This window comes from Fundulus heteroclitus, chromosome 21, assembly GCF_011125445.2.
Source record: "Fundulus heteroclitus isolate FHET01 chromosome 21, MU-UCD_Fhet_4.1, whole genome shotgun sequence".
Classification (NCBI taxonomy): Eukaryota; Metazoa; Chordata; class Actinopteri; order Cyprinodontiformes; family Fundulidae; genus Fundulus; species Fundulus heteroclitus.
Window position 1 is genome coordinate 12,739,840 of NC_046381.1, and position 20,697 is coordinate 12,760,536.

A 20,697-nucleotide genomic window follows, 5' to 3' on the forward strand; every position below is an offset into this window, starting at 1 on the left:
ACAGGAACGATGAGAATAGATTTTTTTTTTTTTCTGACTCTCCATAGGTCAGAAACGGCTCATATTGAGGCTCGGGTCTGAATGAGTTTATAGACCATGCTCTGCTTTAAAGAAAGTTTTCTTACAAATGTAATTTAAAAATAAATTCAAGGTCCCTGTTCTCCAAAATAGGACGATGCAGATGCTGTACTCATACTTGTAGTCCTCCGCCTATACGGGACCGCGTCGCAGAGGCAACATACTTGGGAGGGGCTCCCAGACTTTCCTCTCCCCAGACACCTCCGCCAGCTCCTCTGAGAGAAGCCCCAGACATTCCCAGGTGAGACGAGTGACACAGTCTCTCCGGCATGTCCCGGGCCGCCCCCTGGTTCTCCTCCTGGTGAGACATGCCTGGAACTGTGAGACAATCTCAGATGGCTTATCTCCCCACCCGATCTCTAAGGCTGAGCCCATTTCAGCCTCTTGTATCCGGAAAGTCGTTCTTTCGGTTACGATTCAAATTTGATGACCATAGGTGAGGGTAGCAACACAGACCAATCGATAAATTGTGAGATTCACCTTTTGGCTCAGCTCTTTGTTCACCATAATGCATCACTGCTGCAGCCACACCAATCCATGGGTCAATCTCCAGCTCCATTTCCCCTCTCTCGTAAGCAAGACTCCAAGACACTTAAACTAATCCACTTGAGGCCAAGCCACCCTTTTCTGGACAACGCAGGTAAGTTTAATAAATAGGACATTTATTTTTAACTGCTTGGTTAAGATCTAAAGGGTTATCACCCAACGGCACAGGAATCAGTCAGTGCTGTAAACAAGGTTCAACAAATGGCAACTGGTTGCTTCAGCTGGCAATTTGTATTCATTCAGTAAAACAGAACAAATCAAAGTTTTCTCCACTGCAGTTTGTTTAACTCTCATGACACCCATAAAGTGAGCATGCTTTTGAGATTTTATGTTTATTTTTATGATTTACGAGAAGCAAAGCTTGTACATGTTTTCATTAGAACTAAAGTGGAGAAGAAAGGAATGTTGCACTTGACATCATCTCACTTACGCCACATCAAGTCTGTTTCTCACAGATTGAGGCCTCTCAGTCAGCAAATCACTGCCATATTGACAGCAATGTAATCTCTTTCTTTCTCTCTCTGTGGGTCTAATTTACGCCTCTCTCTTCTCATTTCGTACTATAATTGCCATTAAACCACAAAATGAATGTACACCCAGAGAGAGAGTTTTCACTGGAACTCTGTTTAATCCACTCCAGAAAATTATGAGCGAAAACATATGTCTCACAGCTCAAACAACTTTAAAATGTAGCAGGTTTCTGTGAATGTAATTTAAATATGAAGACAGACAGAAAGACAGACATAGGTTTGTTAAATATAAACTTATTTAAAAAAAAAGTGTGGAATAGATTTTCTTTGAGCACTTACTGAGTCCATACATTAAAAAAATAGTTTCCATCACAGCCTGTGATCAGTTACCGATGTGAGTCTTTTAGGGCATGTCTCTACCAGCTTTGTGGATGTAGAGAATGAGGTTTTGCCCGTTTTCCTTTGCGAAATAACTCAAGTTCTGTTACATTAGTTTGGGAACATCTGCCACAGATTTTAAATTGGATTTAGGTCTGAATATTGACAAGGCTATTCTGCCTGTATGTTTAAGATCATTCTCCAGACAGAGGGTGAACACCTGCCCCATTTCTGGACTTCCAGGATTGTCCAGTATCCCCAGAGTATGATACTGCCACCAACAGGTTTAATGGTGAGGCCTCCACAAAACTCCTAACAACAGAGGAACTGGACTTTTGTTTACTAATTTGTTGACTTCTAAATGGAACACAAGATTATCAGTGAGTAAAACAGTAAAAGGAGATGAATACATATGTACTTTCAGATTTTTTAAAATAAGTTTTATAAAACATGCATCATTGTCCTTTCATGTCACAATTATGAACTACCTTTTTTGTCTTTCAAAAAAAAACACATTTTGTAAACAATATAAAAACAGAAATGCTGAAGGCACATAAACTGTTTCTCAGTTTTTGTGAGAAGGTAGACATTACAAAAAAAGCCATTCTTTGTTGAGTTGAGCACAGCTACAAATGCCTATGGGAAAGGGAAAGATGTGAATGGATTTTTCTGGATGAAGAGGTTTTGGTTATCTGAATACAGCGTTATTTATTTTAACAACTGAAGGACGTTGTTGGAGAAGCAAGGAATATGTGATACCTGGGGGTGAATGAAAGTTTTTGTTCTGAATCATGTGTTATCATCATGACCCAATCTCAGCCAAGCCACACACAGTGGACTGATGGATGAGGCAAATGTTGAGATACTGAGTCTCAAGTTTGGAGAAAGCAGCATCATGTTGTGATGCTGTCCGGCTCCCAGTGATAATGATGCGTTGCAGAAGGTGGATTGTAAAATCAAGTTGGATGATTAGCTTCTAATTCATGAACGTTACTTAAAATCAACAGCTATAGCTGAAACTTGTGCACAGTGCAAATGTTCAAACATGACAATGATCACAAAAATGCATGAAACTGTGTTTTGAAAATAACTTCCTGAAGGCCCTGGCCTAAAACTACTTCAAACTTTGTGGACTAAGCTTGAAAGTCATGCCACTGTGAGTAAACTAAGGCTTTTAAATGAAATATACCAATTCATATGCCAAACCGGCAACTCGGGGGCAGTGAGTCACTGATATTTTGTTAAACGTCAGCATGCTTTCTGTAGACTTCAGGGATTGTGTACATGTATAATTAAGCCTGGATGTTTAATAGCTTACTTGATCTTTCCTGAAGTTCTTTTATTTCTCCTTCATCTCAAAGAAAAGTTCTGAAGTGGAGCATTTCTTTGACATCTAATAAGGACGTCAATAGCCTTTTTTTTAGATCTGACATATTTTTAATGGCCTTTTGCATTCTACACATACACACGCTAAAAAGAAAACCAAAGGAACTGCATGAAAACACAGTTTTGCAAATTTTATTGAGGTGGTTTTACAGACTATTTGCACAATTTAAGCCAAGCTCAGTTTCAACACATTGCAAGGACTAACCATTTTTTTTAGCTCACAGTAGTAGTGCAAAGGTAGAATACAGGCTTTAATAAAATGTACCGTTGTATCACATTCTGTCTTACGCCGATGATTGGTCACACAAACAAATGCCTTGAGAGTTCTTTCTTCCTTTCAGCACATTGTACTGCACAATAAAATGATCAGGCCATTGGAAAGAACATATTGTGACATTTACTTTAGCTAAACCGTATGCCATTAAAACAGGAAAAAGACATCCAACTTTAGAACTATTCATAAAGTCTCCAAATCAAGAATGGAAATAGATCTGGCGAATTAAATCCACTTATGGTAATTCTACAAGCAAGTGCCGGCACACTGAAGGCAGAATAAAACACTGTTGACACATCTGTGGGACATCTTAGTTTTACACAGGCATCATCAGGTTCTCTGACTGGCAGTATTGAGTACTCATTACAAAAATAAAAGTCTTTAGAATTTTAGGACTTAATATGACATAAAATGGCTTTTTTTCAAAGTCTGCAAATTGAGGAGGATGTGAAAAAAAACAAGAAAAAAAATCCAACAACGAAACACACAATTAGCACTACAAAAATAATGGCATTTTTATCCACATAGTCCATGTTTATAACTTAATTGTTACAATGCGATATACATTTCTATTTGACTGAAAGCCGAGTGGGGGTCAGTGGCTTTTAAGGAATAATATTTGTATGATTTCTGACATTGAAACTGCAGAACAGTCACAAACGTAATGGAATAGGACGAACATGGATATCAAGATCACTCCCTCCATGTTCCTCAGGATGAAAAAAACAAACACACAAAACAAATAAATAACTCATCCTGATCTACGTAGATTCAAATGCCGGTGCGTAATTTCCAGAATCAGCAGTAATCAGCACTACAGTACAGCAGCATGCATTTCAACCTGAGTTTTTAGTTCAAAAATACACTCTAGTATGATATACTAATAAATAACTTATTTGCCATAGGTGGGTTTTGAGATAGTTCATTTGGCAAAATGAACCAGTACTAAGTAACTATCTAGCTCCCTCTTGTGGTCAGTGCTGACATGTCATAAGAAGCTGCAAATCATTCCCAGATGAAATAAAATACAATCAACGAAAATAAAATATCTACCGTGTAAATGAAGCTATAGATGCTGCAAAACCTTAAATATGACAGTATATGTTTCACTCAAAACACACTCAAAGCTCACTGGCAAACTTTCTTTTCGTAGTAACACATTCTTTATCACGCCACCTAATATAGCTGAAAAATTGGTAACTTTTTAAATAAATATCTAAATTGACAACGTTCTAATACCATATTTATTTCCAAACTGTATAACAGAACATGGCTGTTTTTCCCTTTTCAAATCATAAATCAATGTCTTCCTATAGTAAAAATGTACTTTCATAACAGCTATAAAAAAAACTTTGGGCTGAAAATTTAATCAGTGACTACCATGTAAATACACCCCATAAATAAACATGGGAACATCCTTATAATCACTGCTATTAAAAAAACAAAACAAACAAACAAAACAACCCTAAGTCAAACCCACACAGCTCAGCAACATGACAAACGAACCTGAGCAGCTGAAACAAAAACAAACCTTCTATATTTCATTGTTCATGCAGTTTTAGAATTTTTGGGCACAATTTTTTGTACTTTCTATATCCACTGAAGGTTGTTCGATGAATCGGCATTAGGGACTGATCCTCATGGCTCTGGGGCCCTCTTCCTCCAGGAATGTGATGCAAAAATCTTGTTTGGCTCCTAGTTGGTGGTCTCAAAAAACATGAAATCCTGTTACATAAAAAAAGAAGAAGAAAAAAGCGCACATGAAGCAAACACTACTAATACTACTAACTAATGTAATGCCTTAGTGTAGGGCAGAACTGTATCATCCAGGGATCGAGATATATTTACTGGATGTAATTGACAGATTAACAGTGAATCCGATTTGCTATTTTTTTTATTGGGCCTGCACCTGCGGGCCATTATTCCTGGTTTTGTCCAGACACTGACTCAGCTTTAAACCATAATCCAAAGGTTCTAAACGCAGCTCAGTTCAAGGATTCGGGGAGGAAACTGTGACATACTTGGATGTTCCAACAGGAAAATGAGTCCAGAAAAAACATGCTAAACCTTGTTTTAGCATGGGCAAAGCAGGGTAACACTTAGCTTCTGGTTTGGCCGTCTCAAAGTTAAGACCTAATGAAAATCTGCGGACTATACTGATTATGCTTATCCCTGCTATAAAGCCAGGTCCATACTAAGCAAGTACTGCCCCCATTCTGCTTATTGGCACATATAAGCAACCAAAATCCAGTTGGGAGAAACATTTTATGCTCAGACAGGATTACATTTTATTAGCCAGAATCAGCCAGTTTTCTAAAGTCTAGAAAAAGGCTTTGGTCAACTTGCCAACGGATCTTTATTCGAATACTTATTTAGGTGTATGTATACATGTTTGCATAATTTTGACCCTGTGTGGATTAAAGATGATCCCAAACCAAATTCAACATTGTATGTCTGACAAAAATTTTTTTTATTAAAACCCCCAGATTAAAATGTCTTTCTTGCCCTCGATAGGTCCGTGTAGACGTTTCGTCACAACTGTAGCTCAGACAGACTGCCGTGCATTTACTGCTCATTTTGCATCATACATAACACTAAATGCAGCCTAAGAAGATATCTAATTAGTAGGTCGGTGAGGTTTCTGACTGCCAGAGACGGGAAACGCATTCCCGGTGATAGCAGGGTCATCTGAGGCCACGGCGTCTGCAGCAGCTGCACTCGTACAAACACTTCTCCCAATTTGCAATGTGGGAAACCCCAAAATGGCATCCTTTACAAGATCGCAACATTACAGGCCCTCATCACATTTCAGGCAAATTTACAGCCATAAGTGTAGGTATGAAAAAAATGCTTTTGATGCAGCACTTACAATGAGAAAACACGCGCCGATCATTACAGCTTTCATCCTCACGTCCAGATCCATGGGAAACTGGATCCCGAAGTTGTCGGCGTCTGTGAACGCCTCCCGTAGCAGCCCCGTCCACTGTTTGCTGATTTTCCCGATCTTACTGACTTCATCCATTGTCAAAATCTGAGGAAATGCATCCAGGACAGGGAGGAAAAATGTGTTGAATCGGGATAAAGACCAGTCTGCGGCCTGCATTGGAGGGGGATGACGGAACATTTTCTGTCTATTTTTTGCTTGTTGCCACAATGATTCCTCTATTTTTGTAATGACTTCAAAGGCTTGAGGGAGGACTCGTGGCCATGATATCATGCTTCGTTTCCTCCCATCCTCTGGGTCTTGTAAAACGTCTGCATCGCTGACCCAGATCCCCTCTCACAGCTCAGTCTAATAAAACTATGCGAGGCATGGAACAAAAGCCAGACTGTACCAAAATGAGAGTGTGTCCTGTTCAACACAACGCTCAGACTGGAAACATGGCAAGAGGAGACTCCCTGACAGGGACATTTGTTAAAGGGGAATGTTGTTAGAGTGTTAAAACTGATCCAAGGGATTTAAGCAAACAAAACCCACCTCAAAGTCAACATCAGGAAGGCAGCTCCATCCACAGAAGGGACCGTGGATCTTCAGCACGGGCTCATTGTGCTCGTTTGCTACGATAAATTTCGGGGACAAAGGGTGCCACTGTTGAATCACGTAGCCCACCGTGTTACCGGGCGGAGCCTGCACCTCCAGCTGCAAGAGGCAGAAGAAAATGTTTGACATTCAGAGCCTGAAGACCACAAAGCTTTCAAAATACATGCAAAAACAATGCCATGCAAAAGTATTCATTGCCTCTGAAGTTTTTGTCATTTTTGTAGGATAATGCATTTGTACATTTGATTAGGGTTTTATATAATAGTTGTTCAGGTTGCCGTCCTGCTAGAAGGTAAACCTAAGCCCGGGTCTCGAGTCTTCTGAAGCCTCTAACAGGTTTTCTTGTATTTTCTCCATCAAACCCGATGAGCTTTCCTGTTGGTGTCGACGTACAGCATCTCCAAACTGTGATGCTGCTTCAGCTTGCATTATATGCTAAACAGGAATCTTTGTGTAGTTTTTGATTCAGCTTTTACGGGTTTATGGTTTGCTCTTGCATTGTCTCGGCAATATTGCGAAGTTGAGTTCCATTGGGTTATACTCTTAGCTGGGAATTGTTATCTGTCCATTCATTGTTTTTCAGATTTGGAGTACTACAATTTGCTTTTAACCTGTCTTAACAAAACATATTTTGACTGGTTATGTTTAAAATCTTTGACCTAGGCTTTTGACCAAGTCTTTTAAATACACTCGTGTCACCCACTGCTTTTCCAGCTTTACTGTCTGCTCAATAACTCAAGAGTTTGCTTTAAAGTTCTGTTTTTTAGGGCTTTACATGGACAAGTGCCAGCTTGTGTCATCAACCTTTTTAATCATTATACCCCCAGTAGGCCTCTAAGGTCCAGTGAGTAAAGCCCAGTGGTTCCTTCAGGCTAACAGAGCATTTGCAGCTGTGGCCTCCAGACTCTATATTCTCTCCTTCTGTTAAGTGTAGACCTCCGTTGTCTATTACCTTAAAATGCATGTTTTTAACTGGCCTTTTTTTTTCTTATGATCCTGTGTATTAATTTTGTATTGAGTTTATTTTTCATGCTTTTCTTGCTCGCATTTTAGCCATACACAGTACAACAACATCTAGTACTTTTTCAGCGATTCTTTAATGTGTTTATTATGTTCTTAACATTTACATGCTTTATGTATTTTTATAATATACTGTGTGGGTCTATCACCTACAATCCTTACAAAATTAATTAAAGCAACAACTAAAGTGCAAAATGTGAAAAATGGGGGTGAACCCTTGTGCAAGGCAGTGTGAAAAAACATCATATCTAAGATGCAAAGAGTGTACAAGTGATTGAACTTGTAGAACTTGTAGAACTCACTTCTTGTAAACAGCAGGGGAAGAAGCAAGACATGCACTTCAGTGGCCTGGTGACGCTGATGATCTCCTGGCCAAAGTTGTCGAGAACGTGGATGTTGAAGGGGCGCAGGGGGCCGCAGCACTGCCGGCTCAAACAGTCGTTCTCCTCGACGGCGTAGAACACGTTCTGGCCCATGACGTTTCGCACCTCATACTTGTTGTTGCTTTCGAAGCCGACGAGGGCTGTTTCAAATGAAGCATGTGACATAAGCTGCTGTTGCAGAAAAAAAACAGAAGAAGAGGAAAATACTCGCTCTACACACCGTACCTTCGACGACCTCAACCTTCTGTTTGATGAGGAGCTGATCCACCTTGAAAATCAGAGACAATCAAATATTGTTTTAATCTCCTGATTGTAAATGCACCCAGTGCAAAGAAACAAAGAAGTGACTTTTTGTGGTGGGGGGGGTTAGACTTTTATAGATCAGCGTGGATCTATAAAAAATTGCATTTATTGTATTTATTATTGTATAGTATTTATTATAGATACTTTGCGCTTAGCTAAAAGTGAACAACTGAGATGATGTTAGAAGACTTTTATCTGGGCAAAGAGAAAGAGGACTGTTGCTCAGTGGTCCAAAGTCATCTTTTCACATCAAAGTGAATGTTGCGTTTCACTCTGAAATCATCGTCACAGAGTGTTAAGAAAAAGTGCAAAGGTACAGGATCCAAGCTCCTTGAGGTGCAGTGTGAGGTTTCCGTAGTCTCGTCAGGAACTACTGACATCTGCTGATATCTTTCCACTGTCTTTCATCAAGTGCAAAGTCAGCGCAGCTGTCAAAGAAATTGTAGGGCATCCATGCTACCCTGTGCTTCATGGAAATGCTGATTTTATTTTCCCCCAGCAGGACTTAGCACATCCCCACACTGCTTGATACCTGCTTTAATGACCATGTTACTAAAGCAGCTTGGCTAGTAAACTTACAAGACCTGAAGCACGTGGATTCAAGAACAAAATAAGAAATACTAAACCTAATAATGCAGATAGATGAAGGTCGCTAGTAAAACAGCCTGCAGCTTCCTGAACACCACAACATAGAAACAGACAGATCACTTCCTTGCCCCACTGCATTGATGCCTTTATTCATGAAAAAGAGGGCAACTGAGTAATTAATGTCTATATGCACTATATATGGATATATTTTACATGGTATATTATATATAGTCATATATGTAGTAGCAAATTCACTTCATGATATGAAGTGTTTTAGCCTGACTTACTAGTTGTTTTGATTTTGTTAAAGCCTTACTAGATACAAGAGTTGAAAATTAGTAATGGCAATAAACTCTTTGTACAACACACCAGTTGTTCTTTATGTATTGGAGCTATGTCCCCAGTTATCCCGGGGGCAGCATGATCACTTACAGTAGATGGACTTGGACACCATGTTATCTATCAGATAACACCCAAGTGACACATATTCCTCTGATGATATGAGAGGAGGTATATAGACCCTTACATGGGTGGGTACCTAGATTCTATAAAATGCTAATGTAATGATCATTGCCAATGGGGTGCTGTGGCAATTAACATTAATGATATTCTATTTATTATTATTAGCCAACATATCTACAATAAGAAAAGCCGTTTTTTGGTCTTAAAGAATCAAATTTCAAAGAAACTGGATGTTGTGTTTTTATTAGATATAAGCCATATATATTCAAATAAATATACAAATGTCAAATATACAATTATGTGTGGCATGAAACAATATAAGATATGAGCTTCTTCAACCTATTTAAAATTCAGTTACTAAACTAAATGAACATCTCAGTAATATTCAAAATGTAATATAGGCAAACGTGTTCATACCTGTGTCAGGTACTCTAATCCTGGGGGACAACCTGGTATTCCAGGGCTGGGCACAGCATACATATTCATGTCTTCAGAATGTTGGTAATATGGAGAACCAACTCGGACAGACTTAAAAATAATTAGAGAAATATATAAATGCTCAATGTATAGATAAACATACAATGAAATGCACAAAATATAAAGTAAATGACCAAATGTAGGCACTAATTAAATTGTACAGTAAGACATAAATGTTTCATTGGTCCATTCATGTGGGTCTATGTGTTTCACAATAGAGCAGACAGCTGTTTTTAATTATGTACTCAGGGAGGTGGATTTTTGGTTTCAGCAGACAGAACTTCTAGAGATGTGTGACAATAAGATTAAATAGTATTTTTGTCAGACACCTGAAAACCACCACAAATCTATTTACTTGTTGGGAACATGGTAGAGAGCGTTAATATGTATATAATTGAGTTTAAACAGACATGTTGAATTAATCACTTACGAAACCACGGGAGAACAATAAATGCAATTTTCACTTGTAATCCATTAACTGAACAATGAAGTAACAACACCTTTCTTTCACTTTTTACCAAAAGCTAAACATCTCACTTCCAGGTCCAGTTGGTTACAAATGAGAGTCGGCTGGATCTGCTCCATCTGCCAAATCCGTGCTGCCGACACAGGGGCTACATATTCTATCGGGGATAACTAGTTTGGCAAGACAACTTGTGACACAACATCTGTGTCCATGTGTGCTGCCAACTAAAACGCACATTGTATCAGAGCATACACATGGAAAATAATAAAGTAAGGAATTACAGCATTTTTAAAAATAAAAAAATTGCTAAATGCCTCCGCTCACTGATAAACTAGGTTGCCATATTTGTTGTGACTGTGACCGGTAATCTATAGATTTAAGCTATGCAGTCTAATGCTAACTAATATGGCAGATGTTGTTACTTAAAACCACTCCATCCTAATTTGTATAACAGCAAAGAAATTAATACACAAATGTAAAAAGGACAGGTAGAATAAAAAGCATTGAAGAAATTGGGTAAAAAAAACACAAAAGAAGAGTAAAACTGTAAAAACATACACAAATAAATATATGTCAAAAATAAATGTTAAAGTTGAATATTACAACGGATAATAAATAGGCTGATTATGACAAAGGTGAATAAATGAAGAAGCCAATTAAAAGATATACACATTTATGTGTCATTGTATTGGTTATGTACTGCCTATATTTATTCATTTATTTACTGTATTTTGTGCATTTCATTGTATATTAATTTATTTATAGAACATTTATTTATTTTTGTATTTATTTTAAAATCTGTCACAGTTGGTCCTCCATAGGGAGACCTGTTGATGAATGGGGAACTGTTTAGAACAGCAAACTGGCACCATCTTGTGCTTATTTAGGTCACAGTCATAAACAAATGCTTAACCATCGCAGCAATCAGACAGAATAGTCCCTTCGTTTATTGTTTTTCCCCTCCCCTTTTAATAGCTTTAAATAAACAAACAGCAAGGAAGTGGGCTCCCCTTCAAGTCATTAGAATATCCCGGGGGGGCAGCCTCAATGCTGCGGGTCTATGTGCTGGTGGGCGACACAAATATTCCAGGTTATATCTGGAAGCGAAACGCTCGGCAGCGTGGGAAATCCTCTTACTTACTTCGGTTTATACTCGAGCAACAGACCTAAACGTGAACGCGGACAAAAGCCACGCCGGCCCACCGGGCCGTGTGCCTCTCCCGTGGGGAGATTACACCAGCGGAGGTCTCGGTGACGGATCGTGTTGTTTAGCATGTTTACTCCCCGCGAACGTCTCGTCAGCTGGGGAGGAACGAGCGCACACCGACGTCTCCTCTGCCCACCTCTCCATTCAGACACTCGTGGGGGGAAAGCGATCCGTATCCTCCCCTTTCCACGCGTATTACTCACTGCTCAAAAATCCACATAAACCCCGATAAATACAACACGAGAAGCAGACATACTTACCGTTTTTTAACCTGCTACTTCCAATAATAACGGGCCACTCGGTATGGAGCCAACGCTCTGGAATAAACCTCTCCTCTGATTGGACGACGTCACTGAACTTCCTACTCTCCTGCGCCAATGGGAATATAGCCCAGTAGACCTAAGTACAACAGAAGCAAACAGACCTGACTAGAGCTGAATGAAATAGAGCACATTAAGGCATTAAAATAGAGCACATTAAGGCATTAAAATCTGGGAGTCGTTTGGAAAGCATTTAATTTTAGGTTTAAAGCAAGAGGAAACATTGAAATATAAAATCACACATTTTGAAGTTCTTTCATCTATTTCTCACTGTTATCACTCCAGAAATAGGGTTTGAGTCAACTAAAGATAATGAGAATTAGGCTATTACCCACTCATGGAATCAAAAGTTTAAACTTCTGATTTGTCAAATATATAATTGAAACCATATTTACATACACTATACATATATAAAATAGAAAATCAAACTTTTTCTTACTTCACCATGAGAAGTGCATTTACTTTGTCCTAGTATTTGGTAGAGTTACTTTTTAAACTGTATGACTTCAATAAAATGTTTGCCGTATCCTTCCTCGGTCTTCTTGCAGTAGTTTTCTGGAACTTCAGCCCATTCCTCCACACAGAACTGGTGTAACTAGTTTGTAGACCAGCTAACACACCTTTTCAGCTCTACCTAAAACATTCAAATGTTACTAAGATTAGGACTTTTTGATTGCCAATTAATAACATTGACACTTGTCCTTCTTCAAGGTAAAGCTACTCACCAGACAGTAGTATTTAAAAAAAAAATGGCTTTGCCATTACAGTCACATGTATACAATATACCTTGGATAGCACTAATGATTATGATGATGCCACCTAGACCTGCACATCCATACTGGACATTAGCAAGTGAAAAACCTTACTATTTTGAGCTACAAAGGTCCTGCTTCACCAACCGTCTGGGAGATTTTCAACTCAGTATGACTGCCAAACAAACAAACATATGCATACATACATTCCCTCCTTGTTCTCTATTAAGAAAATCATTATTTTTAACAGGAAATCAAATAAATTGTTACATATCAATATCTGAACAATCCTTCTCAATGAATATATATTTCTAGAAATCATCACATTCATACAACAAAAAAAACTATTTAGCTGTATTTTGAGTATTTGGAACCCACTTTAGAGTTGCTTAAATTGAATGTAATAACTGGAGTTGATGCTGGGCACATAACAAAAATAAAAATCCCTACCTTTACATTATTGATTTAAAAATTCTAGTTATTAACTAGAATGAGGGGTCCGACCCCTCAGTACATGACTGACCTGTTGTGTCCCTATTCTTCAGGACGCACCATTCGGTGTTCAGGCCGGAATCTCCTGAAAGTCCCTACGATTTGTTAAAAAACCAGAGGAGACTTGTCCTTTCGAACTGTAGCCCCCAAACTGTGGAATGATCTGCCTCTGTCCCTCCGTATGTTTGACTCCATGGAAACATTTTAAAGCAGTTGAAAGCTTTGTGGTTTATGAAAGCCTTTGGGAGATATGTTAATTTTAGTTATTTTATGAATTCATTCAAATGTTCATTTATTACCCCCACGTTTTGTGCAGCACGTTTTAATCTGTGAAAAGTGCTTTATCAACACATTTTACTTACATTGAATTAAATAATGCCATATTTATCTACAAGAATCCAACAATGGTGTAATAAAAGCCGGGAAGCTTATATACTGTGGGGAGTGAGGAGAAATGAATAGAGCACAGGTGAAAGAATCAGGTGAAAAAGCAGAACAACTGAGGCAGAATAAAATGCAGAGAAGCTAAGGGGAGGAGAATAATTAGCATGAGAGAAGCAGAACTCAAGGAAATAAACTGAAACCTAAGCAAAGAATGACTAACTGATTAAGCAAGATCTCTAATAGTAAATAGCAGCCAATATGATGAAAAAATAACCAAAGACTGTAAAAAGAACAACAAGGAAACAGTTAAATTGTAACCCAGCTAAGTTCCTCCTCCTGCTGTCTCGATGTTCTACCTACAGATTTCTTTAAGACAGTTTTTACTTTCGTAATGTCTGATTTGACTTAGATAATAAACACATTCCTCCTGTCAGGTGTATCCCCCACTCTCTAAAAACATCAATTATGAAACCATTGTTGAGAAAGAGCGATTTGGACAAACTACTATTGCAGAACTACAGGCCCATCTCAAACGTCCCTTTCATCAGCAAGATTATTGAAAAAGCTGTGGTTCAACAATTAAACACCTTCTTAACTATGACCAGCCACTTAGATGTTTTCCATGCTCACCACAGTATAGAGACCACTCTTGTAAAGGTGTTTAATGACCTCCATGTAAATGCAGACCATAAAAGAAACACAGTGCTGGTATTATTAGACCTCAGTGCTGCATTTGACACTGTCAAACACTCCATTTTGTGAGAGTGCCTGGAAAACTGGTGCTGCATTCAATTGGTTTTAATCCTACTTTTTTGTGTCAGTAGGTGACTTTACCTCAGAGACCAAACTAATTTATGTGTTTATCTATAGCCGAATCAATTAATGCAACAGTGTCTGCCAAAAAGGTCCATTAGACAACTGCAGCTGATCCAGAATGCTGGTACCTGCATCCTCACTGAGACTAAGAAAGTAGAGCACATTACCCCAGTTCTAAACTCCTTACACTGGCTCCCTGTATCTCAGAGAATAGATTTTAAAATACTTATGTTAGTCTATAGGGGAGTGGTGGCCTAGTGGTTAGAGCAGCACGCTTGCACTCTGAGAAGGTTGCAAGTACCTGGTTCAATCCCCACAGCCTGCACTCTGGGTCCCTGAGCAAGACCCTTAACCCCAGATTGCTCCCCAGGTTCCGCATAGTGGCAGTCCACTGCTCCCCAAGGGGATGGGTTAAGATGCAGAAGTGAATTTCTCCATTGTGAGATCAATGACGTTCAATTATTATAAATCCCTGAATGGTTTAGCACCAATTTACGTCACAGACATGTTAGTGTATCAACCATCCAAAACCGTCAGGTCTTCTCACCCAGAATCAGAACCAAATATTCTCACCCATACAACACAGGACTTCAGATTGAGGTAGAGGCTTTCTTAGAAAGACAACAATCCTGATAACATATCATAACTTATTCACATGTTAAGAGCGGTCAAGAATTTAAAGCTATCGTTACACTGAAAGGGAGTTCTGCAAAATATTGACTCAGGGGAGCTAAACAGCTATGTACACCACAGTTTTCATAGTTCTATTTGTAAAAAAACAAACACAAATCTAACACCATGTTTCCATTTCTTTCTGCTTCTAAATCACGCACCACTTTGAATTAGCATATCACATACAATCCCACTAAAATACACCAAGATTTGCTGATGCAACGTAAAACAATGTGAAAACAGTTCAAGGGAGATTAATGCTTTCTCAAGGCATTTTTTTTTTTCAGATTTGGCACAAATATAATTAAAGAACTCTTGATACAGAAGAAAGAACAAGCTTAATTTGAGCTGCTTTCCACAAAGTATACGTTCACTAAAATGTACTTCTTTAAAAAGATACCTGCAGCTGAGATACTTTCTTTAGGTAACAACAGAAACAACCAACAGTATTAAATGTAAATCTGAACATACTGTGTATGAAGGGTCATTCAAAGTGCTTTACAGAAAATTTGGGAACAGAGGCAAAGATTATCACACGAGAGACAACAAAACACTTAAAGAATACCATTCAGGAATCACATAAAAAACTAAAATAAGCTTTTATGGAAATTTGGAAAGTTGGGGTAAACAGGTTTTCAGTTAGTTTTTTCCAGAGCTGAAACTAGAGCATGGGATGTAGATGTTGCTTCCCCTTATTTAGTTCTGGTCGTGGCGACTTTATATGAATTTACAGTTGCAATGTCAGTTTGCACAATATTTTAAATCCCAAAATACTGTTTGGTTGCAAAATTTCTAAAGGTGTGTTATTTGTGAAGTTTTAAGCAGTCGTGTCTGCATATTGATCAAATTTAGGAGCCTTTATTACTCATACTTGATGTCTATTTTTAGTGGATGATATACTAAAACTAGCAGTGTTATAGTAATGACAGAAAAGCATCAGGAAAGTGTGGGTGAATCATAATCAAATCATCATTCCAGTTTTCCATAATAGTCTTGCATTTGTATGTGTTCCTGATTATTGTGCAGGCTGGGTTTGTAACTGATCAGCAGTGTCTTTATGCCCAAGACCATTCAGTGCCTTAGAAAACAATATCAGTATTTTAAAGTCTTTCCTCTTCCATCTGGAGAGGGAGGATCGGTGTGAAATATTACACTTTTATAATTAAGCCTTCAGGGGTGTGGTTTTGTTATTGTGTATCTTTGTTGTAAAGAATGTTTTTTCACTAACATGAATTTGATTTAACAAAAAAGAGTAAGAGATGAACATTGCATCCTTGCACTCAAATAAGCAGTGAAACAACAGCTGGTCGGACTCTACTGGCCTGGTTTTAAATGTCCACTTTGCCTTAAGGGAGCACAGAATAAATTTCTTAAAAAACATTTTCCCCTTTTTCTTGGCGCAGGTGAACTGAATAATAGCACATTCAATACAAAACCTTTAATATATATATATATATATATATATATATATATATATATATATATATATATATATATATATATATATAAATAAAGCGAACTCTAAATTTGTGTTGTGATACTTTGCTTCCACTAGAGTGCAGTGTTGAGCTAAAGGCGACGCGCTCTAATGCAGGAGTTGCCTCTTCAATTGCACAAGACTGCACTGAACCCTACTCAGCACTCAGAGATGCACACAAATGCATTCGCTGCCGCTTAATAAATGGCGTGCCGTTGTAGGGTCGAGTATCCTTATTTGCGAATACAAATTACCTGATTTTCTCAAGCGCTACTGATTCTTTTTTTTTTTTTCCCCAAGCAACGCTAATGAGAACAAATGATGACTCACTCGCAGATCTGCTGACAGGTGCAAACGCCTAAAAACGTGTTTTAATTGATTCATCTTATGGCAATCCTTTATAGTGACCTGGTAGGGGTGAAACAAAAGACATTTTTTTTTTCTTTTTGAGCTGCAAAATAAAAATGTTTCAAGTAATAAGACCCAAAGGGACGTGTTTCTTTATCATCGTCTCAATTGCTCACATAGAGCTACAAAACACATGTTCTTCATCAGTGGGATCAAAACAAAGTGATGCAGTGACTGTGAAATAGTCGCTCTCATCTGAATAAACAGACTGGACAGTCAGGGGTCTTTGAAAGCCAGTCAGATTGACTTACTGACTCCCACAGCCCTCGTGCTCCCACCGGAGTAAAGGCTTTGGATAATATGCATGTGTGTACCAATCATAGATGATTTGCTCTTGACATTCCTACCTGTTCTTAGATTCCCTTTCTTCTTCTCTGCTCTTATCTTTTTTTTTTCTTTTCTTTTTTTGTAAAGGTAGTGCTCTTTATCCGCCTGGGTAATCTTTCGTGCACTCCTAACGAGGTTGTCAGATTGGCCGCATAATGAGGAGCCTAAAGATGAATGTAAAATAAAACCATTACACCACTTTCATCCTCTTGTTCATTAGGTTAGTGTATAAGGTTACAATGCATCCAGCCCTTATGCTGCACGTGGAAAATTGAGTGTGTCACTGGAGGGGCAGTGTTGCCAAAGGTTAACCTTGACATCATTTTGATCCCCAGTCTAAATAACCTCCTTTTTCTTCGGGGATTTTGGTGACTACATCACATGACAGGGGCTTTCTTGAAGTATTCACACCCTGGTTTAAAGATATTCTAATTAATCATTTATATTTTTTTATCCCCCCCCCCCTCCAACCCCCAAAAAACAGCTTTTGTTCCATCTTTGTCTCTCCACCTCTGCCCATCCCTTTGCCTCCCTCCGTCTCTTCATTTCTCTCATTTCTGCACCCCTGTCAAGTGCTTTGTTTGCTCTGACTTTCCATGTGGTTATCTGAGCGCAGACAGTATGCCTCGCCCTGGCACAGGACCTCAGTTTCCAAGGCAACTTTATAATTGTTTTGGATGCGTTCCAGACGCCACTGGATACCAGGGCATTATTGATGTCAAAAGAAACATGTATGAAATGAGGAGATGTGGAGGTGTCCATATGGTTCCGTACACAGCCATGCAAAGCCATTTAACGCGGGTTTTTTTTTTTTTTTGTTGCAATGGGAGTTTTTGTGACACCGCTGAATAGATCCCACATGTGTCGCGTGATATTTCATAATTTTGATCTCTCCGTATCACAAAAGGGGATAACAGCACGCGAAGTGAGCCGCTGAACTGTGCAATATTTCTCCTATTCATGTCATTAAGTCATTGTCGCAGTGTGTTCTGCATACCTCACTGAATACAATGCGTCTATTATGCTTCTTCAGCTTAAAAAAAAAAAAAATAGAAAAAAATAAATAAAAATTTGGCCCTTCCCAGTTCAAGTTTACGGCAACGGAAAGGTTGGAAGTGTGCTGTTACAGGCTTTAACTCACCACAAGTAGGCTTTGTTTTGACAGGAGAGTCTGTTTGGTTGTCACCAAAGCCATATTGCTACCCCACAACCCGCCCTCTTTCTTGCACACCAACATATGCACAGCATCACAGAACCTCTTATCCACGACTTGTGGTCATTAGAGTAACATATATTGTCAACGGCAGCCAGATGAACCCAATCGCTCCGGCTAAACTCCCAATCTGCAAACGTACCCAGAGACTTCTTGCTAGTTGCTCTGGGGAATTCTAGTAGACAGTTTTTGTTTTAATATGTTTAGCTGTGTAACTGAAATAAGGCCCTGACTGATCTTTTTTTCCCCCCCATTTTCCCCCTCTGATCTCTAGCCTCCCCTCTCTCGGCTTAATTTATGACCTGTGAGGAGGAGCCCAGGGAGTGAGAAGTGAGTGAGACTGGTTTGAAAGCCGTGAATAGGGAAGGGGGCAACAGGCCCTCCAAATAACACAAAGGAGGCAACCACAGCTGTTTGGAGGCAACACAAGCCTCTTCGAGACACTGCCTTCTCCCAGACCTACACCCGTGCTGATCTGTGAGCATCATGCTCACATGTGAAAGCTGTAACTTCACTCTTTGTGGGTGAGAACCGATACATTTTTAAGTTCAAATGTGTGAAAACAGAAAATATTGCTTGCATGAAAACCGTTTCCACCCTGAAAGAGTGGATAATCACATAGTGACACTTTCATCAACTTAGCCCTATTATCCTTAAAATATAATTGAGGCAAAGAAGGGGACATATCAGCTTTATCTTATTAATAATTGATTGTGGGATAGCCTCAGCCTTTGTGAACATGCTGCAAAGTGCTGCTACAGACTGTTACCGCAGCTTAAACTTAATTGAAAATTCAGGTATATAAGTTCAGCTTAATGTTTTCGCCTCAGTTTGATTTTACTTGCGGTGGCCTGTAAAATATTTCATACCTATTAATGCTGTAGATACACTCTGAAAGTAGTCAATACATCATGGATTCAGAAAAGGGAGGTTAAAAAAAATAGATCTCTATGAGAGCTGCAGGCCTGTAAAAACTCTGACCAATTTCTGCCGTTTGCACTGAATGACAGGAATTGGTCAGAGTTTTGGTTCTGCTCTCACCCCCCTCTGTCCCTTGAGCTCTGGAGGTATCAGCTTATATATTGGTTGTCCCACACGCCAATCATTCTGACACGCTAATATGCGTGCACGTTCCTTATTAGTTTCCGCTTGCTGGCTGCGCATGCGCACTTCTAGTGTTTATCAGGTTAGCTTTGGTTAGCTTCGGTGTTAGCCGTTCATTGTAGCTCCACTGCTCTCACTGTATACAGTACTTTGAACAAGGTTAAGAGTTGCAAGAAAAAAAAAAACACGTGCAAGTTTATAAGAAGAAGAGGAAGGCCTCAGTAGAAAGAAAATAAGACCAGAGTGGATTTGGGAGATTTTTTCACGCAATCCTCCTGAGGAGTGGAAGAGTAGGTAAGACGGTCTTGCACTTGTATAGCTGTTAAAAAAGGGAATTGGAAAATCCTCTGGAAAAATCGGCGACTCTACCTTTAAATCATTTCACATTTTGTCAAATTATAACCAGAAACTTCAAGTCATTCAGTTTCATGTAATAGACAAAGTGAGGCAAAAAGTGAAAAGTGCTGCAGTCACAGAAAATATGATTATTTCTATTTTCTCTGTTGAGTTAGGCAACAACAAAAAAAAAGTCAAGGTCATCAGGCCACTAGAGGCAGTCAACAGCCAAGTCATATGAGACCGGGCTCTCTGTAAAGACTAAATGTCACGGCCAGAAGAATGTTTGAGGGGAAAAAAGATAAAGTAGGTTTTTGTTCATGTCTCTATTTAATCTTTTGTAATATTATACGACATCAGCATGTTTACGTAGGTAATATTAGCATGCTTGTCTTTACAGACCCCAGCTACTCCACCTAGTGGACAAGTACACTCCTGTGTTTTAAAGCAACTTCGCAGCTTTTTTTTTTGACTTGCTGTTGTTTTCAATACTTGCCGCATTTTTAATTGTCCTTCTATTTTCTGTGACGGCAGATTTTTGCATTCGTTTTTTTTATGTTTAGGTGTTTTGGAGTTTGTGTTTGGCCATTTGTAGCAGATTCAGCCTTTTGCTGCATGTTTGCCACCACACTTTAGGGATATGTCTCTACCAGCTTTGCGCATCTAGAGACGGAAATGCCCATTCTCAATGGGAAAACAGCTTAAGTCAGTCAGTCTGATGAAGTCTTGCTACAGACACTCGGTAAAATTTAGGTCTGGACTTTGACTGGGACATTGCTACACATGAATATGATATGACTCAAATCATTCCAAAATT

At 38.9% G+C, this 20,697-nt stretch overlaps 1 protein-coding gene across 1 annotated transcript; it reads right to left on the bottom strand.

The window, feature by feature from the left end:
- Nucleotides 1-2,972: 2,972 nt before the first annotated feature.
- Nucleotides 2,973-11,967, bottom strand: si:ch73-206p6.1 (phospholipid scramblase 1). Its single transcript, XM_012853133.3, has 7 exons — nt 11,840-11,967; nt 9,847-9,957; nt 8,302-8,344; nt 7,996-8,216; nt 6,611-6,772; nt 6,002-6,163; nt 2,973-4,857 (listed from the first exon to the last, which is right to left on the bottom strand). Exons 2-7 carry the CDS (start codon nt 9,913-9,915, stop codon nt 4,828-4,830), a joined length of 687 nt encoding a protein of 228 aa, XP_012708587.1. The 5' UTR covers nt 9,916-9,957; nt 11,840-11,967; the 3' UTR covers nt 2,973-4,827.
- Nucleotides 11,968-20,697: the final 8,730 nt, after the last annotated feature.

What these genes read in the sequence shown, in the direction of transcription:
- si:ch73-206p6.1 (XM_012853133.3), bottom strand. Translation starts at nt 9,915, where the DNA reads ATGAATATGTATGCTGTGCCCAGCCCTGGAATACCAGGTTGTCCCCCA. An exon ending in GAAGGTTGAGGTCGTCGAAG is followed by an intron (nt 8,217 to 8,301) that starts GTACGGTGTGTA and finishes CATTTGAAACAG; the next exon opens with CCCTCGTCGGCTTCGAAAGC. An exon ending in TCCCCTGCTGTTTACAAGAA is followed by an intron (nt 6,773 to 7,995) that starts GTGAGTTCTACA and finishes TGCCTCTTGCAG; the next exon opens with CTGGAGGTGCAGGCTCCGCC.